This window comes from Chlamydotis macqueenii, chromosome 7, assembly GCF_036417535.1.
Source record: "Chlamydotis macqueenii isolate bChlMac1 chromosome 7, bChlMac1.mat, whole genome shotgun sequence".
Taxonomy (NCBI): Eukaryota; Metazoa; Chordata; class Aves; order Otidiformes; family Otididae; genus Chlamydotis; species Chlamydotis macqueenii.
The window spans coordinates 1,460,248-1,486,127 of NC_141562.1; the positions used below are offsets into that span (position 1 = coordinate 1,460,248).

At 35.7% G+C, this 25,880-nt stretch overlaps 1 protein-coding gene across 6 annotated transcripts in view; it reads left to right on the forward strand.

Annotated features, from left to right (window-relative positions):
• The window catches only part of ADK (adenosine kinase), a 305,394-nt gene that overhangs the window by 18,392 nt on the left and 261,122 nt on the right, over window positions 1-25,880 (forward strand). For 4 of the 6 annotated variants that reach the window (XM_086752774.1, XM_086752771.1, XM_086752772.1 and 1 more), the window contains one exon: window positions 18,530-18,583. The exons of the other annotated variants lie outside the window; for them this stretch is intronic. In XM_086752774.1, the coding sequence (XP_086608900.1) occupies window positions 18,530-18,583 (54 nt within the window). The remainder of the gene's footprint in view (window positions 1-18,529; window positions 18,584-25,880) is intronic. 6 annotated transcript variants of the gene reach the window in all.

Sequence of the window (25,880 nt, forward strand, 5' to 3'; positions counted from 1 at the left end):
ACCATATCAGCAGTCTGGCATTACCCGAGCTGGAGAAGCTTTGGCCTCTATCAGGTAGTTGTGTTTTCTGGGTCTCATTTCTTATGTCTCTTCAAGGGGACAATCTGAAAATGTGTTAGCAATGTTGATGGTGCTGTTGAAAGCTGGTGATGCCAAAACCACTTCAGTTTCTGTTCACAGAGCTGGAGAGCAGTCTTGAAGTAAATATAATCCAGTATTTCTTTTTGCTTAATTTTCTAGGATATAGATATTTGCTCAAAGAGCAGCTTTTTATGGGTGGGAGGAGAAAGAATAGAAAAAGGATTGATGCTTTGTGGGTGAATTTCTAACTATAGCTACACTAATCTGTGAAAGTAACTTTGCTAACAGGTATTCATTTAAGTTTTTGGTGTACTCAGTTCTACCTGTGACACTTAACAAGAATGCTTCCTTTACCCTATCTGTAATAGGCATTTAAGAATAACGTCATCTACATTATGTATTTTAAACTCTAACGAAGCAGGCAAAGAAATTTGGATTAACATGACAATGATGTTTTAAGACTCTGTAGAAACTCAGTATTGCTGACTCCTGTAAATACTCCAGTGTCCTCCTGTTAAAAGTTAGGACATGGCATCTGTTTTGTTGCTCCCCCTAGAGCACTCAGTTTTGCAAATACTTAGTTTTTGACACTAATCTAACTATAGTTAATTTTTAGGCTGTAGAGATCTGGTCATTATTTGTCATCTCAAGTGCACATCGAGTGGTTGAGAAGCGTGTGTTCACAGAATGGACAAACCTCTTGCTATTGTCCAACATTTAGGTCTATGACTGCATGAATTGAGGAAAAGGAGAGAATCATTATTGACAAATTCATCTTGGCAGAATTATTATGTTAATCTTGGAACTTCTAAATATGTGAAAACCTTGTATCTTTCCTAATTAGCCAGTGGGAAGATGAGGAAAATGTTTTTAATTGCCAGCAGCTGTATGAGCATGTAAATATCTTTCAGCCCATGCTCTTAAAAAGGAGGGAAGATATGGGGGAAATTATGATGTATGTCCTGTTTCTCACATCAAGGTTAAGGATGCTCATTGCTTTATTTCACTGTTTTCTGGGCTCTTGACCAGAGCCATGGTCTCATGAAGTGAGGTATGTTTACTAGTCTGGATGCAGAATTCCATTATATTTGTTGTCTCTAGACTGATAATTTGATCAGCATCATTGTCAAGGATTACAAGTTGCTATTTCATTTACTTACTGGTTGTTAAAGCAGCAAAGTCTTTTAAGTCTTTTTCTCCTTGTTGGTTGGTTTGTTTTTTTTTTTTCTCCTCCTTAAAAAAACAAGGAGGCAATCTTTGCACAAGTTCATTAAAGGTGCTCAGTAAAGATCTGTATTTTTTAAGAACTTTCATGCCCTGTATCATCTGCTCCTTAGTTCTCTTCCCTGCCTTCAATGTGACACTGTTCTAAATACAAACTATCTGTAAACCAGGAAATGGATTTATATTCTTTTTACTCTTCACTGGAGAAACAGGTTTGAAGAAATGGGAGAGGAAGAATGAATGGAGTCTTCGAAGTGTGTTGGTGTTTTGGAGTGCTGGTGATGGTTAATGTATGAAAAGATAATATTATCATGCTGAAGGAAGAAATGCTGTCATTTTGAGCTCTAATTTCACAATTATCGCTATGGATCTCCTACAGTGTGCTACCAACTTGTCTGCAGCATTGAAAGTGGTTGTTAATGGAGATCCCAAGATGCTTGGTCATTCTTCACTTTTCCTTGCTGCAGAGTACTGTTGGAGGGGCTTGAATTAGTTAAGCATGAATGGACAGCATTGTGGACATCTGGTAAATTAAACTTTCTTGTTTGAGGCTGCTTTAGTGCTTGTCGTGATGGAAGTGAAGATGTACATATTTGATCTTTTTTCCACTCTTGTGAGAATTTGGATTATAAATTAGGAAAAGATTTGAGAAGCAGCTGAAATGAAAACATTTACTTACTTGCATTAAATTTAGGTTGATCTGTATAGCCATTCTACCGTGTGTTACTCTTAACAGTTTCAGTTTTTTACCTTTGCTTGTGTCTAACAGAAGCCTTTCTGACTTCCTATAGCAAAATAAAGAAAAAAAAATCAAAATACTACTTATGCAGTTAAATCTCATAAAGTGGCTGAGGGTCTGAATAGCTTTTACACGGTTGGAGGTGATTCCTTGTCTGTTCTCAAAACTCAGGTTTCTACACAGTCTTAAGGCTTCAATGCAAAACAAGCCCTTATCTAAGAACACATGCTGGAGTGAGCTTGAAGACTGAGAGAGGCCAATGGTGATTCTGTACCTGATCTGCAGGTACACAAGCTGCAGATGCAGACTTTGCTGTGAGATTTAAGTGGGAGAACTGTGCTCCCCTCAACTACAGCTTTTTCAGTTTCACTAGTGTTTACTTTTATCTGGTCTGCATCATCTACGCTCTGGGACAAGTTAATGGGTTTTTGCATTGCTTTGAGTTGGGGCTTGTGTTATCTGTCGGTACAGTGCCGAATGTATGGAAAGTACATAGTAAAAACTTTAAAACTTGTTGTCCCTGAAAATTTACCCTTTAATTTTTTTGGTTTTTTTTTTTTGAAAATAGTTTGCTATATGATGTTCCATTGTTTCAGTAATCCTTGTGAAAGATCACTACTGAAATATCTGTTGCATTGGCTTATTTGGCAGAGAAGCTGAACAGCTGAGGGTTCTTTATTATTACCTTGTGTTTTGTATCTGCAGAAGTCAATTTAGCTTATCTCATGGTCTGAACATAGAATATGGTTGAAACTGTTGAGCCAAATTGCATCATCTGACTGCTGGTAAATTACAAAAAAGCTCAAGCGTTTGCTTGCAAAAACTTAGGGTAATGATGGCTGTCTTAAAAAGATTCTCTCAGTACAAACACACCTATAAATTTGATAGCATTCCTGACAACATAATTAGAGCTTTCTACAAGCCTGCTGATTACTGCTAGTGTGTTTAGTTAAATGTGTAGTTTAAATGAGGAAAAGGTTTTAGTTAAGCTCCATTTGGAAAAGGCTATTTGAAAAACCTACCCTATGCAAGGACAAGGTTCTGCGTGAGGATCTGTGGTGTTTTCAGGGTAGATGGAACTTGAACAGTGATTATAGAAGAGCTTGTAACTACTTATTTACCTGTAAAATAGGATGTAATGTGTGCATGAATGGGAAATATGCCACTCCTTGTTATCTCTTCTCTTTATTGTGTGTTTTCACTTTCTTAAATACTTGCTTAGTAATAAGCAACAGATCATAACTTCATTTTTTTTTTTTTTTTTTAGCTTTCCATTTCTTCAGAAAACTTGCTAATTTAATACATGTCAATAGAACATGTCTAGTTCTTGATTAATTTGTTTTCTTTGGAATAACCTTGAGACACATGACAGACTGACACACACATACACAGAGCTTATCTGTATTTTCCCTTCACTCCCAAGTAAAAATTTGTTTAACAAAACTTTGGGAGTTGCATTACATGGCAAATGAAGAAATACTGGTTTCCATTTTCCTCCTCAGTGTAAACAAGGAACTTTAAGTGAAAGAGCTCTATGAATTAAATGTCTCTGTTTTTAACTAGGCAATAATACTAAATGAAAATATCCTTGCTGAAGATGTCTTTGCTGGAAAAAGCTAGGTTTCTCAGTAGAGAACTGGAGTAAATCCAGAACTAGGTGGTAGAGCTCTTTCTTGGAAGTGGTACTTGCTGTTTGTACTGAAAAACTCTTCATCTTAGAGTTTCCTGATTGCGCAATTACAATTTGATTTTTATTTAGGATACAGTAGATAAAAATTGTGATTCATATTCTGGGTATGGTTGCAGGCATTCTTTTTAGTTACAGGGTAATAAGATGTGATTTTAATATTGTTTTCCATTCCCATCTGCTTCTCCAACTCCAAATTTCCAACAGCATGGGAAAGGCTAGAGGTTTTTTTTCTAGTTACTTTAGTAATGTAGTGAAACAGTTTGATCACTTGTGAATTGAAGAATAGAAAAGTCCAGTCAAAAATTAACAATTTGTAATGTTCTCGGTCTCTTTTTTTTTTTTTTTTTTTTTTTTTTTTTACTGTAGATGAAATTGATTTAACATCTCTTAGAAAATATGACTTTTTAGTGATGGCATTTTTAAAGTAGTTCAAATACCTTCAGCTTTTAAAAAGCTTCATTTTTTTAAAAGGTTAGATATCTAAGTAAATTATAATGCTCATTACTACTTGGTTGTTTTTTTGTTTTTTTTTTTTTTTTTTTTTTAACCTTCATTCAGATCAGGCAATTCCCAAGTTACTTGTTTCAAGGGAAGGACAGAATCCCTCTCAACTTGATACTAAATACTAATTTTTAACATTTCTTTTTAGTAACTTGCTATTTCATCAGGCTATTCCTGAACAATGTGCAAATACCATGTCAATTTTACTGTTAGCTGTAAACTAAGTTACGAGGTGATTTTGCTGCTGCTGATCCCTGGTACTATGCTTGTGCTCTGCGTCACATAACCATGTCCAGGCCAGTTCTGTGCTTTGCCTCTTCTTGTCCTGTTCCTTTCTGGAGTGCTGGACCTGTGGTCTCTGCTGTAGCCACAGGGACAGGGTGGAGGCAACTTGTCTTCCTCTAAATTACTGGTGTTCTTGTTTTCTCTTAGTCAGGGTCTGGAGGAGGGTAAACTAGCTGTTTGAGTGCTGTTTTAATTTATTTTTGTCATGGCAGAACCATCAATACTCCCAGTTACTGGAGACCAAGTCTGTGTTGTAAACTTCAGGGTATTGTGAAGCCTGCAGCTCTCTAATGACTTCAGATTAAATATAGATCTGGGAAAAAAGATCTTTAATTTCACAAACTCTTGATTCCCCCTCTAATAGGATAATGGAATATTTCAGTTAGTGTTGTATGTTCCTCTTTTTAAAATTATTATCATGAGATTCAATGATGAGTTCATCAGTCACTGGTGTAGATGTTTGTGTTGTGTGTCCTGCTATGCTATAAGATTCTTTTTTTGAACCTATGCCAAATGCTATAAAACAATGCAGTATCTTTTAGGACAACTGAAAAATTGCACTCAGAAAAGCTGTGTCTTTGCAAGCTGCATGAATTAATTTTAACATGCAAATAATCTTTTTTTTTTTTTTTTTAGTTCTGCTTTATACTTGTGGGTTTATGTCTGTCTTATTATCAGATGAAGACTAGGGAACTATGGTTAAATAATTTTAGGTGATTATTTTTCCAGTTTGCTCCAGTGATTTTTTTTTTTCCCTTTGCTGTGAAGTGATAGCAAAAATGATTAAGTTGCAGTGCAAGAGTTTGAGACGCACATTGCAAAGCATAAAGGAGAGCATACGTCTGCCTAACACAACAAGCTGTAAGTGAACAGTAGCGAGATTATAGAAATACAAATACTACCATGGACATTTCTTTCGATCTTTGTATTGTTTAGGCTACTTACTTAGTGTTGAGACTGGTTCTTATTCTTTTTAGGCAACGGGAGCTTCCCGCTGGTAGGAAGATAAGTGGCAAAGAATACTGTAAAATTATGGTATCACTCTAGTCAGGAAGCAGACAGTCATCTTCTTTCATGGGAAGTGAAACTATGATCAAATTCAGTGCCTGACCTCTCTAAGTAAATGAGGCATGCAGTCTCAACTATGACTATTAAGTTAATAGAAAAACACAAATAAGTAAAAAACCATGATGATGCAGATGATTGAAACATCCAGTGTCTCTTACGTGACTCCGAGCTAGCATACCTTATATGTTCTTTTTAAGGACAAGAACTGTAGTTACAATGTAAATCTTTTGATTTCTTATATTTATACTTCCTGGCTTTCCAGAAGAAGATGCAAAGTGTTCCAGCATTTAATGTCTCTTTTGGGAACTTTTTTTTCATAGAGTTACTGTGTGGAAAAGAGATCAGAGCCCTTTCTCCAAATCTGATAGCTATATTTTCATTTTTGCAAGAGTGCGTTTCAGTATATTTCACTGAAGCTATTTTGGCTTTGGATTGTGCTTGTGATGTTATGTACAGCAGTACTAAACAACAACTAAAGTACTAAACGGAAAGCAACTGTTAGTTGGTCTACGTTAGGGAAGGTGTTTGGTTGTACATCTTGATTAGATATTCAGTTTTAATGTCTGTTATATATTTAATCCAGATTGCAATTCCACAAGCTTCAAGTTGTTGGAAATAACATTTCTGAGGGTTCTGGGCTGGGAATTAGCTATCTTCTTTTCTTAAGGGAAAATAAAAGAAAAGCAAAAGCTAATAAAGCTGATCTTGCCACCTTTGCAAAAGTTAGCCTGTGCAAAATCCCTGGCTTCTTTCTTCAGCAGCTTTTGTGCTAGGGACATGACTAGCATGTATGAGCTAAGGCAAATTGTGGAGTTGTATCAACAGACTCCATCATTCAAATATCAAATTAAGATTAGTAAGTTAATTTAGTAGTTGCAAACTTCTTATTGTTTTGAAAGCACCATTCCTGCTTTAGGTAAGAACACCTGAAATGTTACTGACTTGTTTTCAGCAGTAAGACATTTCAAGCTTTATGTGTAATCTGGGGTAAACAGTTCGTAAAAGAAGCCTGGCAAGTTGACAAATGGGAGGATATTTTGAATTTCAAATTTTTGCTGACTCACAAAATTAGAAATGCTTGAAACACCTTTCCTACAACCAGCCCTAGGACAAAACTGTTATTCAGCCAAAGCAGGAAGCTCTTTTGAGCTGTAAATGGCAGGAACTGTCCAAATAAGTCAGTCCGTTTTTTCCATTTCCTTGGATGTCTGGGCTTGATGTTGCATCTACTGCTGTGGGTAAAGGGTTAAGATACAAAGCAGTGGCTATGGCTAGAGGCAAAAGGGAGGAACAGTTCTTCCAAGAAGCAGTAATTGCTGTTCTCGGTATGTCTGATCCTCTAGTGGTAGCAGAGCAAGGAGTTTCTGTCAAGAGCTCTTCCCTCGATCTCCATCTTGATATTGCTCCTTCGTTTTTTTAGGATTAAATAAAAATTTTCAGTGCTGTAAAGAAACCTCTACCACTTTCCCTATGCTACTTTTTTTTTCCAGTAAAGCTAATGCCTTTAGTGGCTTGGATAATTCAGCATGACTGGAATTTCACAGTAACTGCAACATTAGTCTGTAGCTTGCTCTTTGCTCTGGAAAAATAATTTTTAGAGAAGGCAGATTAAGGCACGTGAACTCCCTGGCAGTTCTCTGTTTGAATTCTGTAAGCTGAACTGTCCTGTAACAAGTGCTGAGATGCAGAGACAGATGATGGAAGAGATCTAGCTTTTAGGCAGTGCGAAGGCTTATTTTGGTTGCAATAATAGTATGGAATTGATACTTTTGACTAGCCTCCCACTAACAAGAAAGACATTCACAAAGTTGCGTAACAGGAAAATGGAATACATGTTAAACTACATTTTTAAAAATAAGTAAGAAAAAGGTCTAACTGGTATGTGAGACTCAGTTTCCTTATGATCTGTAAATGGAGCAATGCATTTTGGTTTAAATATGATGCATCTGGTTTGTGGTTTTTTTTTTTTTCTTCCTCCCCTCTGTGTCCGTATGAATGACAAAAAGGTAAATTCTTAGCATTTTTAAGATAATATAGTATTTAACATCAATATCAAGATTCGGTACAGCCTCAGCACTTCCAGTAACCTCCTATTGGAGGATTTTATTGCTTGAAAGTAATATTCTGGGCTGACTTAGTGATTTATGAGTTCTTCACTGGAGAATAGTTGTCTTTTAATGTATTTTAATTTGTTTTTTATGGATGCAGCATTTCTTTTTTTTTTTGGTACTGGAGATATTAAAATAATTTTATTTTAGAAACCCTGCTTTCATTTTTTATTTTGGATATAGAGACAGAACAGATCTAGTATGGGAACAAAGTTGTAATTCAGTGATGAAATGTGTTGCATGTTGATGGGGCCTAACACTGTCGTTTTATCTTTGCAACAGTGTAATGTTACTGTCTGTCTTAGTGTGTCCGAAGTATTAACCTGTATTTTATTGTATAAGTAGAGTCTATTGAACTTCATCCTGACACCTACAGCACATTGCTTTACAAGTCTGCCTTCTCCTTAGAGGAGATGGTGAAGGATTCATTTTTAAGTGTAAAGAAGCTCAACTGATCAGCTGCAGTGCTATTCATATATGGCATACGGAGAGTCTTTATTTAGAAGAAATCATTAAAATAATCTGTAACTCTAGGCAGGAGAACGTCAGGGTCGTGTCCACAACCGGGTTACTCTGCCTTCCCTGAACGATATTTTGTTACAATTTCCTTCTCAAAGCAAAGCTCCTTATGCAGCAGTGAGGTATTTGGGGATTTTCGGTACTAGTGCTGACAGGATTTCTTGTAGAACTAGTACAAGTTCGTCTGAACAATAAATTTGAAAATGATAATAGCAACTAATCATGCATAACTAAGGAGAGAATAGGAATGTTTCAGTTTATTATTGTTTGGATTATGTACATGTTGCTTATGTTGGTTTTTTGGTAAGTTTTTATGCAAATAAAACTTTAATGCAAGCTTGTGAAAGCTGGTTTGTGTTTATAATCACAATCAATTCAACTAAAACAGTGTTTATTTCTGGCTGAAGAAAATAGGTATGCAAAAGTTAGCTTATGGTTTCAGAACAGAAACAATGTGAAATGGCTGATGTGAATAAGGAAATGATTTAAATATTGAGGACTCAAAGGAATAATATTAAAATAATATGTTAAGGAATTCAGTCTGTAAGCAGAACTGCCTATAGTTCTCCACAAATTGAATTAATATTTTATTCCTTGATGAACTTACTGAAGGTCAACCAAGTATATTTCTAGCAATGTAATGAGTATAGAATTCAGATTAACAATTTTAAAAAAAGCATAGCGTATACAGCTTCTTTTAAAAGGTGCTTGCAGTAAAATATTAAAAAAATTATTACTGAGAAAATATTTTTCTTTAGTTGTATACAATAAGTGTTTAGATGTCTTAAACTTTTAGCTCAATAGATTATAGTTAAGAAAACTGTTTTGACAAGGCCACTACTATATGCTTAAGTCCAGAGTGATAGAGCTGGCCCTGTTAAATGATCATAGTTTTCGGCAGTCTGGTGATTAACAGACTTTGAACTTTCCTGGCTTTCTTAATCCCTTTTAATCATTTAAACCTATTATTGTTTTGACTTCAATTTCAAAAGCTCTTTAAATCTGTCTTACAATATTAATAGCTGATTAAAGTCCCGATTTCCCACCATATGATCAGTGGAGAGTCTTTTTTTATTACACTGAATAATTTAGAAACAACCGTTGAGGAAAATATTTGAACAAATAAAAAACACCAGAGAAAGGATACTTTGTAATGTTTATATTTAAATTGGTGATCATATCCATGCAGGATATTGGGGGAACAAAATGCTTTTCATTTATAACATTAATAACTATGGGTTTTTTTATTCTTTTTGGTTTCAGGAATGTAATCTTAAGTTAATTCTGTGTTGAAATTTAAATCTATCTTTCATTTTTGTAATAAATATTGTGGTAAAAAAAAAAAATCTTTCTGCCAATATTTTTGGAATCCCTTTCACCCAGAAATTTCAAGGTTTTTTTTTCTGTTTTTTTTTTTCCTGAAAAACAGATGTTTATATAGGCTGTGATGCAGCCAAATATTACTTCAATCATACTAGTATGCAGGAACTGGATAAAAATGAAATCACTAGAAATTCCTCCATTGATTCTCCAAGATTCTCAGCCCTGACATTTTCATTCCTGTAGCAGTGTTTAAAGTTTGGAATTATTTTATAAATGAATTGGCCAAGATCTGTGCTTTGAGTTGGACTTAAACGTTTCTTTAAGCACGTGCTTTTGTTTTGTTAAGTGGTTTGATTCTCTGCGAGGACAATGCTACATGCTCTTTTCCTAGCTGGACTTGATCATTTGCCATTGATAACTATGAAGCAATTTATTTTCAACAGTCTTGAGACAGAAGTATCTTAGCCTTCTGTTGTTATTTTTTTTCATGTCTCTTTCCCAATACTACTAGTGTGTGCTTTACTCCTGCCTATGTTTCTTCTTCCCAAGCTAAATGCTTGAGCTAGATGTTTTTCTGTTTAAAAATGGAAGGGGACAAAACAATTAGTGAGGCTGACTGCTCATTCTGGGTTTTTTGCTAATTTTTTTTGTTTCTTTGCTCTTTCCTATTTCTATATTTAAGTAGTTCACTGATGTTTTTGATGCTTAACGTAAGTTGAAACATCAGGTTGTTAGTATGACATGTGGTTTCTCCTCTCTCCAAGTTGCTACTCTGTGGGATGCCTTACCCCTGCCCATATTTTTATTCTTTTTATTTACCTACTTGGCTCTGCATCTCTCTGTATTTTCAAGTTACTGTGTTTGAATGGGTTCATTTTACTGTCTGCTAGAATGTTCTGTTGTTACTACATAGCCTTGCCAGTCTGCTGTCATCTATGGATTTCATCAGTAGCTACTGTACTTAACTCTCTAGATCACTAATAAATGTGTGGCATGGTGTTGGGTCTAGTGCTGATCCAAGTTGAAGTCAATCTGAGATGTGCGTGCTTTCACAGCCCTAATACTTTCCTAAAGGAGTATCTGAAATGTCTTTTGGGCAGTTTCTTCTTTTGTTAGTATGAGTGCACTATTGCAAAACTTGGATTTTTCTGAAAGCAGGTTTTATTCACGATTGTATTGCTATCATAAAATCCCTCTTTAATCTTTCAGTTTTTCTGGGAAGAGATTCTGGACTTGCCTTTTGTATTTGGCAACAAAACAGTAGTACTCAGCAAGGATTTTTTTCTAAAATTGTCTAACCTGTACAAGGTCATCCTAGCGTAACAGTGAATAATGATAATCTGTCATTAAAACCAGAAATTAATGTAGAAGGGGTCTCTGTTTTGCTGTCAATTTGAGGCCAAGAAAGAATGTGAAAAGGTGAGTGGGACAAGCTGCCTTGTTATGGAATAGGAAAGAGGCTAAAGGCGAAATAAATTTTGAGGGGAACGGGGAGTGTGGTGCCTTTCGGATGGTGAAGCTGGGATTCTAGCAGAGCAACGGAGGAATTTAATATATTTGCTTTTTCATTTTTTTTCCATAAAGTGGCAGAATAAAAACAGTGCGAGTCAGGAAAGAAACTGAGACTTTCAGGATATGAATCAAAGCTTTTTACTGTTTGCTTAGTTGTTTGGTGTTTTGTTGTTTTTTTTTTTTTTAATGAGGAGGAAAAAGATGTCTTAAATATTTGGATTAGAGTGTATGTATGTGCCAGTTACAGAGAACTTACTTTGATTTAGCTGGTTGCATCTGATCCATGATGAATTTGGCTGCTGAATTTATACATAAGGTGTGGTCTGGGTTGCGTTTTTTTTTGGTTTCATCTTGACTTAGAAAATGCACAGCCCCTAGAATCTGGCCTAGCAAGCTTAGAGTAATGATCCGAACAAATACAAGTCATGGTACTTACACTCCATATTTGTGTACGTGACAAAAATTACGAGTCTAATCAGTAGAGTAAGGCTATATTAGACTTCACTGAAATTTCTAAGCAACGGTAGCCTTGTCAAAAGTGCAGAAATACTGCCTTGCTTGAAGAAGTATTTTACTACTGTAGGAAAAGCAGTTCACTTACTGCCTGTTGGTCTCTATACGTCATGTCAGGAGAAATGGAGTTAGCAGTTACGGCAGCATAACTCATTCTGTCTGATAAATTGCAGATGGAAGCTGAGAAACAGACTGACCTTCTGTAGGCATCTCCCATAAATCTGATGTGTTAGAAATATTTTGGGAGCTTCTGTTAAATTTGTTTTGTGCATTGGTCTGTAAACGCTTATGAGGATGCACTGTTGTAGCAGGTTCACATACGGCTGTGTTTCTGACCTGAAAGATCTTGTGGGTTGCATTAACTGTGTTTGGTAGAAAGCAGTCAATACAGTCTGAAAAAGGACATGTGAGCCCCAGTGTCCCGCAGGATGGTTGTCCTAGTTTTACAAGATTAATAATTAAGAAAAACTAACAGAAAAAGGTCTGCATTTCTTTTTTTAGAACAGTGAAAGTAGCCTTAACATCACTTGAAAGTTGGAGCAACATAATTGCTGAATCATTCTTATGAAAACTTCTTTAGATTATTCTGAATGACTATACTGAAGTCTTTAAGGTTTCTTAATGGCTTTGTTGAAAATTTATGAAGAAATGCTTGTGCAGAGCTCTGTCTTAAAAAGTCTTTTATTTATGAAGCATAGCACAGTATAGCATAAATTCTACTTGTCTTGTGCAGTTAATACAACCAGCTTGCTTTAGGTCTCTGACAGAGAAAGTGCGCTCTCTTCATTTTTTTAGATGACTTTACTGTAAAGTTCAAAGAACATGTTAGAAATCTACCCTTTCATACGTTTAATTTTTAATCAGTCTGGGAAATACTTAAAACAGTAACTGCAGCAAACCATGTCAAGTACAATAAGCTTGCGGAATAGCAAACCCCAAGTGCTTTTGAAGGGGAGCAAGCTTAGTCAGAGCCATGTACTGTGGCAAAAAGTTCATATTTATTTGTACATCAGACAAGGCAGAGGAATGTTTGCACAAGTATGTTTGGAACTTCCTAGGGTGCTTTACTGTTGCAACTTTTTATTACTGAAATAGTTTTACTCTTTATTTTAATGCTGACTAATCACATTGATGGTTAATGCAAAAAAAAAAAAAATTTCTCTCTAGTGTCTTGTTCCCTTGCAAGTGTTTTTCAAAATATTGGTGAAAATATTACTCTGATCTGTATACAGTTTTGTGTACCTCTTTGTTTCTGGGTGGTTTGCATGATGGAGATTTTCTCTTGGCGCTTCTGGCCGAAGCAGCAGTGTGTATGTCTGTGCTGATTTTTGGTTTGATATCTGTGAAATTTTTAGCTTTTGTTTCTGTGTAAGTTTTTGCTTAGGTTAGTGGATTCAAGTAAGAAATTTTGAAAGGTTAATTAAGTTTGAAGCTATGAAGATCTATTGCTGTTTCCAAAAGCTATTTGCTCATCATCAGTTTTTATTTTGGGCTTTAGGACAGGTGAGTTTTACCAGCTTTTCAGGTAACTCTTGTTCGTAGAGCAGATCTGAACTTGATAGTCACTTTGAATTTTTCACCAGTACATATTTAGCATAGGCTGTATTTTCTTTTTAATTTGGTTAAGGCTTTGTAAAATTGGATGCTGCCTGAAGGGAACCATGCCTTATGGCTGTTTGTTACATTAAGAGCATTATTCTAAAAATGCTGACTACAGTCCAAGCACATTAATTTTCATGCTCTCTCATATTAGGAGCTGGGAAATAAAAAAAACATTGAGTTGTAGGATTACCATTTCAGAAGGATCTTCAAAATGCATTGCACAAGTCAGAGCTGAAATTACAGGTTCTAGAGTGCTTCAAAAATGAAATGCAGACATTCAAGAAAAACGTTACATTTCTGCAAAAACTGAAGGTGAGATAATAAACCTGAAGGTGAATGGTAAGGAAGTCATGTACATGCACAAGGGGAAGAGTATGCTGCCTTCTTTGACTTATGGATTTTTTTGGTTTTTGGTTGTTATTTTTTAAAATAACTTTTGGCACCATAAACAAATGGAACATATTGGTCAGAGCTGTATCTCTAGCTGTTATACACAGCAAAACTCTTCCAAGTGGGCTTGATACTTTTTTATTAGAGTATATTTAGCTGTATATACAGCCAAATTTCCTTAACACCATTTTGACTCTGTATAGTATCTGTCTCAGAATGTCTGCAATAATCTTTTAATCTGGGTCTGTGCTACTGCATTTTCAGGCTTGTGGAAAGGGAAAATATTGAAGATTAATGTAGTTGTGAACTTATAATTTATGTTTTAGGGAGCTAAATTTGATACTATGTGTGCTTTTGCATGCACATAAAATTCTGTTCTGGAAACACAATGATTAGGCAGGAAGAAAATAACATGAAGTTCAGGTCTGAGTTCTGGTAGAGTTATTGGTTACAGTAAACAAATGAGAAAAAAAAGATGGAGTGGTTCAGGAAAGCTTTGCCTTGGGAAGCTGAAAACATCCTAGATAATGACAACTGAACTATTTCAAGATTTTTCTCATTGAAATATATCCCTAGTTTGTTAATGTTATGGGGTTAGAGACTAACGGGGAGGGATTCAAGTGGCCTTGCTCAGCCGGCTGGTTTAGACATCCTGTATCAGTATGTCCCGTTATAGTCAAAGGACAGAGACATACTTCTGCAGAGTTTGAATTGGGGTTGGATCTTTGTTCCTCGATGAAAGGTAGGTGGATTAGCTTGTTTGTTTGTTTTGGTAAGTTAAATGTCTAAACATGCCTTTTTGTAACCAGTTTGGAAGGAATATGGTAAAAAAAAAAAATATCTGAACACTGAAAAGAGTGATGTAAAGCAATGTGAAACTGCTCATTTAAACTACGATTAGAGGATGGATGATAGAATAATGATCTCTGTTAGCTCCTATCTGCAGGTAGGTCACTTGAACCGTGATCAGAATAGGATATGTTGGAGTGACTATGATATGATGATATCTAGAGATTAGACCAAGACTGTTGTGGCTTAAGAAATTCCACGAGGAACTGAGTTTGGAGAGAGTTTAGCTGCTGTCTGCTAAAGTGGAAGTTTTACCCAAGGTACAATCAGCCTATTGGGCCGTCAGAAGCCATCAGCTGTGATGTTCAGAGGCTGGAGTGTGCGTATCTGGGCAAGCAGCTGCACCAGTTTGGTGGAAATACGCAGCTGTGCAGTGTGATAATTGCTGCAGTTGGGGCTCTTTGTCCATCTTCATGGTTGTGTGCAGCTGCCATTTTGAAGGGGGTGGCTGGAACATTGGCTACTCTTCCAGTAGGTTAAATGTCGTGAAGGTCATATCAAAGTGTTTAAATCTGTCATTTTTGAAAGGTACTAGAGTTTGTTTTGGCACTTACCTACAATCTTGCTGTAGACCCTTGTGTATTTTTATTCTTGGGTTCCCTTTTGGAAATAGGATCTTGAGCAGTGATGGAGGGACTATTAACATTTTGAAACTGTGTCACAGTTTGGTACTGGATAGTTGAAAAGAAAAAGCATTATTTAATGTGCTACAATGTGCTGAACTTTGAATTTCAGAGGGGAGAAAATAGAAAAATGTGAAGTTGTGGTTCCTTCAGTTCCTTTGTCCACTTCTATAGCATATTTGCTTCTTTTCCTGCTAGTTTAATACCAGGCATGTAAATATATAATACATGTGCAGTATGTTGCTTTGGTTGCTTAGGTGGTTTTAAATGTACTTACTTTAAATTTTTTGACTGCATATCTTCAGCTTCAATTTTGCATTTAGTATCCTTGGCTCCTGAAATGTTTATTGGAGAAATACTCCCAAATGTAACCTTCATCAGTTAGGGGGAGCCAACTGGTGCTTATCAATCTTGCCTACAAAACACATGTTGGGAAATATTATGTAGGCTATTTACTGTGTTAGTTGCACATTTAAATGTATTAAATACTTCAGCAGCTGTGTATGAAATATAATATGCATCCTGTCTTAATGTATAAAGTACTAATAAAAGTTTGAACTCTAGGAGCATGTCCCTTTGTGGGAAACTTTCTTTGGTAAGTTGCTATCAAAGCAATATCTTTCGGGGTCAAGGAAGACTATTTGAAAAATGCCATTTTCATGGTGAAAGAAGGGAGTGGTGGTGAAAAAGATTAGGTAAGCTAAAGTTCACCAAAGGAACCATTTTTCAAACCTCAGGGGTAGCAACTGTGTCCCTCTTGCATGTGGTATACCCCTCTGTGGTATGTCAGTAACACACCCAAGGTGAAAACCACACATCTGTTAAATAGCATTCCCATTATGTTACGTGGTTTCTGTTGTCACTGACTTCCTAGTCTAAGTGTAGTGAAGGGTTTTATTTGTGTTTTTTCCTCTAAATAATTGTGGGGCTTAAACTGTGGTTTAAAAAAAAAAAGTGAAGGAACAAGGAATCTGGAAGCTTTAAAAAACTCGAGTACAGATAATATTTCTATATCCTCGGCAGATAAAATTGTATTCAATTCTAGCTGAAGTAGTCTGATTTCCGGTTAGAGGAAAGGCATACAGTGTTATTTTTAGTGAAGAATGGTTGAGACTTTATGCAGTTTTTTTTTTATTTTTAATGGACAAAATTATCTCAATTTACAAAATGGATTGCATATTAGCTAATGATATATCTGTCTATGACAGGCAGATCCTTTTAACAAATGACCTCATTTCATTTTAAGTAAATTTGCAAGTTGCGTAAGAAGAGTTAGTGTCCTTTGACTTCAGAAGGATGTTCCTTTTCAAATAATATCCTTGTAGCAATTTGTCTTTTCTTTGATGTGTAAGTATTTGCTATCAATAAAATGCATATTAAGACATGACAAATGGAGATATCACAGAGGTGTAGCAGCATTATGAAGAGACTGGTATTGGGCTAGACCCTTTTTCATTGAAGAAAAGGAGCCTGATACTGTTCACTACAGAAAACATTGATTTGGAAGTAAGTTTAAGATCACAGCAGTTAAAATTTATGGCTTGAAGACTGATAAACTGTAAAGAGGACTCGGCAATTAAACCACATGACCTGAACTCTGTTATTGAACAATGAGGTACAGTGTAGTTTGCTTGCTATAGGAGTCAAATGCAAACCTTGCATTTAGAAGGAGAATGTGAATGTACCCCGCCATCCTGATTCGAAGTGACTCCATGAAAGATTTAGCAGCAAAGTGGATAAATGGATGCAAGTCAGTGTGATGGTATGGTGAATAACCTAAGACAGTCTCTGCATATGTAAACAAGAAAAATGTCAGTCAGTCGGTGTCTTGTATGTATGAATACAGCACTAGTGAGCTTGAGAATGTGTCTGGTTGCATTTTAAATTAATGCTGAAAAAACATGTTTCAGAGAGTATAATCAGAAATTGCTATAAGGAATAGAGAACATATATTTTATCTGTTTATTTGACACACAAAAAAATCAATTTGCATGTGTCCTGGTTCTGGCTAGAATAGAATTAATTTTCACCTGAGCTGGGAGAGGAACTGGAGCTGGTGGTACCTGTGTCTGCGGAATACAGCTGGGATAGTTTACTGATTAGCCAACAGTGGGGATAGTTTACCCAAATGAGCCAGAGGGCTGTTCCACACCTTGTGACATCAGGTTCAGTGTATAAAGTGGGGACTGTGCTGAAGGGAGGTTCCTGGGGTTAAGGTTAGGGTTAGGGCATCAGGATGCACTGTGAACTATTTTACTGTAAATTAAGTGCTTAAGTATTTTCTGTTATTGCTTTTTTGTTTGTTTTTTTCTATCTCTGTTTTCTTTTCCTCTGTTGTTCTGTTAAACCGTTTTTATCTCAACCCATATGTTTTGATGCCTTTTTTTTACCGATTGTCCTCCCTGTCCCTCTGCAGGAGGTTGTGATGAGGGAGTGAGCAAGTGTTAGATATTTTAGCTGCTGAGTGGAGCTAAACCATGGCATTGATTGTAGTTGGTTGGTGACCAGAATCTTTCCTCAGGAGGAGTAATTTATGGTTCTGCAGTGGACTGGAGCAAAGAACCAAAAAAGAGGGCAAAGGGACAGAGGGAACCTTCTGCAGTGTGAGCAGTTAGCTGTTTGAGGAGTTATCAAATGGACACTTGACTTTTAGCTGCTTACATTATGTATAACTGTCATACAAACGAATCAACAACAAAAAACCCAAACCCAGAAAACCAAACCCCACAGAAAACCATAGCAGATTTGTGGAGCATTTTGAGATGGCAAAAGATTTTACTCCGAGGCACAACAAAAGTGAGGTCGCTGCTTGAATGTTTTCCAAAGTGAGTGGCTGTGCAGCATGACTAGTAGCAGCCTGTGCTGTGGGAGACTGAACTCCTTTTTTCCTTCTGATTCAGACAGTAGAGGTGACCTATTCTGTTTAATTGTCTATTAGGTTAAGCTAGCAAAGAAATTTGTGCGCTCTCAAGCTCTCACTTTCTTCAGAGGTTTCCTATATGGACTGCAGAAATTTTCCTAAATAGCCTGTTGTTAAAGTATATTTTTTTCTAGAGAATGTGTTTGATATTGATTGTAATATTTTTATTTGGTACAAGGGGAAACATTACAGCCAGTTTTAGTGTCCACATTGTCTGTACGCCTCACTGTTATGTTTTATCAGATCCAAAGTTTAAGATCAATTATAGTTTATGGTATGAAGTGCAGTGATTTGGGATACATAGTAAGCCAAAGTATCTGATATAATTTGAAGCTGTGGTATAAAGCAAATGTTTTGTGTGGTGTTAAGTTTAATTTAATAAGAATGTAATAAATGTTTTAGAAAACTTTGCTGTCTTTGCAATACCTGAGATACCTAAATCAGCAAATGTTACATAGTTTAGTAATTTGCCAATTTGAAACTCTTAAACAACATTTTATGGCTATATTCTCAAAGGAGTAATTGCTTTGTGTTTTGTGTTTTGTTTTGTGTTTTTTTTTTTTTTTTTTTTTTTTTTCCAAGGTATGGGCTGAAGCCAAATGACCAAATTTTGGCAGAGGAGAAGCACAAAGAACTGTAAGTTCTTTTATGGTGATATACATGCATGTTACATGTATTTACTTTTTCTATGTACCTACATACCTTATTATAGACCTGAAGCAAAAAAATTTATGTTCTCATACATAGCTTCTGCTCTTTGGTATTACCTCCTGTAAATTACATAACTTTTCTGAAAATTCATTGTTTAAAAAAAAAAAAAATTAAAATTTTTTTTTCATTAATTTGTTCTAAAAATTCTTTTCTTAACTGCAGTTGGTACACATGCAATTTCAATGTCTCAGTGTTCAACCTAGTTGATGTTTTATGTATAACAGTGATTATACTAACAGCTGCTGCCTACTTACTGTATGTCTGTATACAAGTGAAATGTTTGTTTATATCTGGCAGAAAAGAAAAGGAAGATTTTGTTTGTTTGTTTCAGTGTTGACTCATTATCTTAATTTCCTACTTGCATAATATCATGGCCGTTCCCACCTTCACAAATTCTCAACACAGTTCAGGTGTGATGTGGAAGGTAGCAAGGAGTCACCAGTGCCCTGTCAGTTATATTGAAATTTTACTCATCTGGCTAATCTGATTTTGTAGCCTAGAAACTCTTGTTCCTGGTGAAAAAATATGATCCATTGTTGAATGGATCATTATTTTGTCTTGCAGAAGTAGCCACAGGAAGCTTGATCAAACATTGCAATAACATAATTTTCAGTTATTTTGCTTCAGCATTAAAGGTGTGCCCAAACCAAAGAAGTTTGAAGTTTACATTTATTCTGATTTTAGTCTTCCATATTCTGGCAAAATAACCTCTATTTTTTATTTTGGCACACTATGTACTAAAATACAAAAGCTCAATGTTTGAGTTGAGAGCAAATACTAGGTACTGTGCATAAGCATGTGTACATACATTTGGAAATTGCAAAGTAAAAAGGTAGGTACTATCTGCATATTATCGAGATATGAGGGAGGGGAATTCTGAATTTATATGTTTGGGTTTTGAAACCTTCAGTTTTACTTTTTTAAAAAAACTATAGTAGCTTTCAAAACAGGTACTGAAGTTCTTCAAGTTACTAACTTTTGAACTGTATACATGTTTTGTAAGTTGAGGGAATTTACCCTTGGTATGCTTTTTGTGATGACTTGATTAGTTCAATGAAGAGTTACTATATTAAATGGAAGAAAAGTGCTCGCTAAATAAGATTGTACAGTTGGAACATTCTTGCTCCCTTGTATGTATAAGTGTACAGGTTACGTAAAGGCAATACTGGAACACATTTTATTTCAGAATTTAGTTTAAAATTTCTCATTCTTAAAACACATTATGTGAAGTAATTGTCTCTTATTACTGCTGTTTTTAATTCCTGTGCCTTAATCCCTGAAGAGCTATACTCGGTGCATGAACTCCAGTTTTCTTCTTCTCTCGTTCACTCACTGTTCTCCATGAGCTGCCTGAGAAAACATTCTATGTGCATGTCCTCTTTGCCATCCCTCAAATCTGTGTTGTGTAACTGGGTTTTTTTTGGGTTTTTGTTTTTTTTTAAGATAGTTGATATGAAAGACTGTAGAAAATGCTTCACTTGTCAGCCTTTGCACAGTTTTATTCAATGTCTTCTCCATGATGACTGGTGGAATATTTATCTAAAAGTTGCATTTGCAAATAAGATAAAGAAATTTTATTTATTTATTTTTTTTAGGATTACTTTCACATTTCTTCCTTTCAGGATAGAGATAGTGGGGAATTTGGTCCCTTTTGTGTGCATCTCCATGCTTAGATATGAAAAAAGGTGGTTTTCTTTTTTCTGTATTAAACTTTCAGCTCTTGCACATAATTGTCTGTTTCCATTATTACATTAGCATTATTTTGCATTATTTTGTAGTACCTCAAAAGACTTAAGCAGCTTATCCATCTGTAAGATGAGGTAGCTGTTTCAGGTGAATTAATATCTATAGCTGTCAATTTTTTTCCATGTTACAAGTTTGGATATTTCTCAGTAAGGTAATAGATTTCGAACAGTAAAATTGCATTCTGGTAACAAAGATATAATTGATTTGGAAAGATAATTATTTGCCTTAGTGGTTGAATTACTAGCCGAATAAGATTTCCGTGTTGTTTCAGCAAATGGAAAAAGACATTTAACTTACAGTTGTGCATCATGGTAATGTACCTGTGACATTAAAACTGCTTGAGCTCCAGGCAAAAGACAGGCAACAGCAGTTGCTTTTGATGGGTAGATAAGACTGGTTTCATGTAGAACACTCTCTCTAATGACAGAGGCTTGTGGACTGCATAAATATGATGAACCTATTAAATGTATTAGACCACTTTAAAAGATGTAAGCTAGAAGTATTAAAAGTACAAGAGTGTTGAGGGGTTAAACACAAGTTAAATCACATACACGTCTGTATTTTGGACAGTACAAGTTGTACTGTGTACATAAGCTTATTTGCACAATAGATATTGATTAAACTGAACCTTTTGATGTGAGGCATTTCACTTGAAGTACTTTAAACATACTAAAAACCTGTTTGAGCTCTTTATTTTAGGTATCTTATGTACTGCTTAATTGCTTGTTAGTTACTGATACATTTACAGCACAGTCACTTCTTAAATGCAGGGTTGAACTCCTTTAATTAAATAAAGAAATTCATTAAAACAGAAGTTTTACATGAATTAGCTACAACAGAAACCTTTCTTAGGTTTTTCATTGTTATCGCTACAGTAGCTCCTGAGATGACTTATATGCTGTTGGTTGTAATGAAAGAGTTTGAACATGCTTTTGCTATTGACCTTGCCATCTCGAGTGTCGCTGGATACTTGACCGGGGAAAAACTCTGATAGGTCAGTGTAATGTTGTTTCAGGACAGACCTTTGGAAGTTTTCTAATATGCTGTGTGCTGCTCTTCTTGGACCATGCTAGCTGTACGGTACATAACAGATTTAACAGTGTTGAACCTCAGAGCACTTGCAGTCCTTCAAGCTAAATGCTCTGGTTTAACTTATAGATTAGTGGTTAGATAGGTAACTATTGTTTTCTGTTATTTAGATAGGCTTTCATACTGAAAAGAAATGCCAATTCTAGGGAATGGTGCAAGACAACTTACCACTACGGTAATTGTCCCTGATTTGGTTATAAACTTATTCTTAGGTTCAGTGCCCTTGTAACTAAGGTATTCTCCTGAACCTGTCCTAGTGTTTTTGAAGTAAAATACAAAGTTAGATTCTATGTATTCCTCTTCAGTGCCAAAATTTCCCTGCTTAAAATACTTTATCTTCCAGTCTTTGAAATGTCAACAATTTTTATATTGACTTACCTACTAAGGAAGACTTATTTTGGCATTTTTCATTTAATAGTACCTTGATGATTTTTCTGACTGTCAGATGTCCTTCAGTTTCTTAGAGATCACTTCTGTGTAGCTGTGCTTCATAAAAATGTACATTTCTTTCAGTAATAAATGCTTTATCTCCAAAGGTAATTGGGCCAGCTACACCATGACTTGGCTTGATCCTGTTGTCCTTGAATCTTAGTACAGCCACTAAGACAGGCTGGAGTTGGTTTACAGGCATGGCATTATGCTTAACTTCTATTTTAAGAGCTAAGGTATGAAAGAGCACCTTCCCCCCCGCCCCTCTCCCTGTCTTCCAAGTCACTTAAACTCTAGCAGCTTTTTAAAGTCTTTTCATTAGCATATACTTTTTTTATCTTAAAGGAATTTGTTAGCACTAAAGTTGTAAGTCGATCCATATATACATTTTTTTCAGAATTCATCTGGAAATATCTACCTCCTCCCTCAATGAACTCCTGAATACACACAAGGTGGAGGTCACTGTCCTGCAACTCAGCCAAGGGAGTGGAATGTGTGGAGGCTCCTTAAGGAGCCTACTTCCATGTAAAATTAGCAGATTAGTTCAAACCATCTAAGTGATGATCAAGCCAAGCGTGATCTTGTGTTGTAGTGTTGTAGTGAATCAGATGAGCAATCATATTTGTTTTCACTGGTGATTTTGTTATTCTGCAGCGAGAATAACAGCGGGGAACAGTTGTATCTTCAGTTTGCACAGGCATTTTAGAAGGGAAGCATGCACTTGTGGCTGAAGAGATGTACCGGAGATGTTTCTCACCTCCTTGAACCCAACTAATCCCCTGTAACCTTGAGGAGAGGAAAAAAAGAATTCAGTCCTGCAAGACTGCTGGGGAAACTTGGACATAATAAGGTTGGTGAAGCCTTAATGCTGCATGTGTTTTTCCCCTTCTGAGAACAATAAATATAAACTCTGAGAAAAATAGAAATATTTCTCCTGACTTGTTTGTATAGTCCTTTTACAAGAGTTACTCCTATTTTCTAATTCTCAGAATTGGACTGACTGACTTTAATGAAAGGTCACACTAAGCAAATATAGACTCATGTCTATAGACTTGCATGTGTCGTTCCTAGGCTGATTTTTTTGTTTGTTTGTTTGTTTTTTTTCTGTGGTTCTACATAAAAAGTTTTTGAGGAGAAAAGCAGCAGCAAGCAATGGAGTGTGATCTAAGTTGTCATGATAATAAAGTAGAAACAACTCTTTTTACCCAACACAGAGTCCATTTTCACTGTGTGGAGTAGTGTTGGCAGAGGTGTTAGGGTTTTTTAGTAATTTTCTTTTTTACTAAATTATGTACTGTAGCAAAAGCTTGGTAGCTTGACTAGCTTGTACAAATAGGCAACTAAAATATATTCATTGTGAATCTTAAAAGTATTGTTTGGAGTTTAGTGGTACCACTGAGTCTGTAAGCAATGCTTCAGGACACTTGTTTTAATACAGCTTTGACTGCTGGTTGTACAATTTTATAAACTGTTTTGTTTAAGCAGTTTTGGCCATGACAAACACTACTCCTTTTTTTTTTTTTTAAGTTGAAGGAAAATGTAGGAAATAAGACAGCTATTTTGTGCCTTGCAGCCACCTTTGCTTTCATAATGTATCTTTTTACAGAAATAAAGGCCATGAAGTGAGAAAGAAGGTAAATGTAAGCTTCCTTTCTCTTCAGTCAGCTGTTTTGATATCTTGCTGTCAGAAGGGAGGGCAGGCATGTTGCTCTGCTGCAAGTTTGCCGAGAAGAATTTATTTAAGTATTTTATTCTTAGGTGCGTACTTGCTATATGAATACTTTTTCAGTAGTGAAATTGAACAAGGGAGAGAGAGAGAGACTTTTAAGCTTGAGAGCAGCTATTTGGATGACTGGTGCAGTTTTGAATTGTCTGTAACACCTGGATTTTCTTGTGTATGTTCTGGTTTTGTTTAGCCCGTATGTATGTAAGTGAGTATATATAAAAGTGAGTATTTGAAGGGTGAATCTTGGAGACATAGGAGGGCTGTTTAGGGATTACAGAGGGCCTGTATGATGCTTGGGAAAGAGGAATTTACAGTAGGGGTTTAGAAATAGTCTGGGTATGTTAGAAAGCTAGAGGATGTGAAAGGGATTTGAACCTGTTGGTTGGAATGTTTTAGTGGAGTTTACTTGTATTTAGAGGGGGGCGTTTACCATGTGTAAATCACTATCACAACCCTTAGGTACAAAAGCTAAAACTCTCAACCCAAAACTCATTTACTAGGCAACCGTGCCTCATTGATGGTTCAAGAAGCAGTGAGAGAAGCATAAATGTTGGGGACATAAAGGGGTGCAGCTGTCTGTCTAATGCTGTCTGGAGCAGCCGAGCTCCAGCGCTTGGTGCCGCCAGAGGGTGCAGCTGATCTGCAGCAGCGCTTTCCACGTCCTTCCCTGCACGTTGCTTTTGGGTTCAGTGTTCCGTTGGTGTGTGGTCTCTCTAAAATACCTTTGTTTTTTATCCACTGTGTTCCCTCCAAAATCTGAAAGAGAGAGTAGAAAATTGTTTTGAGGGGGAAGAGATACTAAAATGTCAGAAATACTAAGCTTTAAATCTTTTGTCAGCCTACTCAACATACATGATTTGTATGGTTGAGGTGATGCATCGACCTGTCACTGATGCCTGTCGAAGCTATTGAGTTACTTAATACAATATACCTCACTTGCAACTACGTTTGAGTGGATTAGTATATAATGTGAAATGTGATTTGGCAAACAAGTAATGTGGAAAATTGTTTAACAATAAAAAAGTGTCCATCTTTGAAAAAGTTTGCAAACTCTCATGTTTGCACAACTTAGTTGTAGATTTCCTCCTCTTTTTTTTATATCAAATTATCATATTGGCCTGTTTCCTGCTGTAGAGGTTTGTATGAAAAATTAAAAAACAAACAAACAAACAAAAAACTGCTGTGGAGTTGCTATTGATTTTTACAAAATCTAATATTTTTTAGAATTGCTACAAACTGAAACTTCAAAACTACTGATTTTAATGAATAAATAGTAGTTTAGAGTGATCACTCTCAAGTTGTCACCTTCTTCCAAAGCAAATATAAATTATGTTTTATATTGACACTGATTTTTCTGTAATGTGTAATCAAGCACTTGAAGTAAACTTTCATTAAATACTTGGGGATTCTATAGAGTAAGAGTCTGGACAATATGCTGTGGATATTTGAAAAACATGTAAATGTAATGAAAGAGAGTGATGGTTGGGAAGAACTCTGTGCTGATCTGGAATGCAATTTCTTAATCCTGTTCTTTGGGTTGTTGGCTCCCTCTGTAGAAATTACTTTAAATTGCAGTTTGATTTCTCTAGAATTATTTTATCACTTCTATGGTATACATAAAGACTTGACTCACACATACAAAAAAAAGATTTATGGTTAGCTAAAAAATTTCTATTAGAGATTGCTCCTTCTAGTTTTCCCTTCAGTTCTCTGCTTGCCAACCCTTCACACAATTCTTTTGAATGCAGCACCAATGCAAATTAGTGTTACATAAATAATCTCATGAACTCTTGGTAACAGGCAACCCTGTGTAAAATTTCTAGAAACTAAGAATTTAAATTATAGCAGACATGCCTTTGCATTCTTTGATGGAGGCAGTCTTTACATCTGCTTAAACTTAAAACAAAAAATTGCAAGTGTTGACTATATAGTATAATTTAGTTTTGCATCCTGCTATTGATGATACAAAATAAGTAATCTGCAGGTTACTTACACAGGGTGATAAACATATTGGATCAATATTTTTTAATTGTACTTGTGTATTAATACAGTATTGTCATTAAGCATTCTACCTCTGTTTATGTTATTTTGTGTATATAGTATATTAAAGCAAAACTTTGCTATGTAGCTTAATAGACTCTGTTAGAATATTCTTTATTGTTAAGCAGCTCTTGAAAATCAGTGTTGATTCATTCTTATATGACACAGTGGTTATTTGATATAGAACAGATT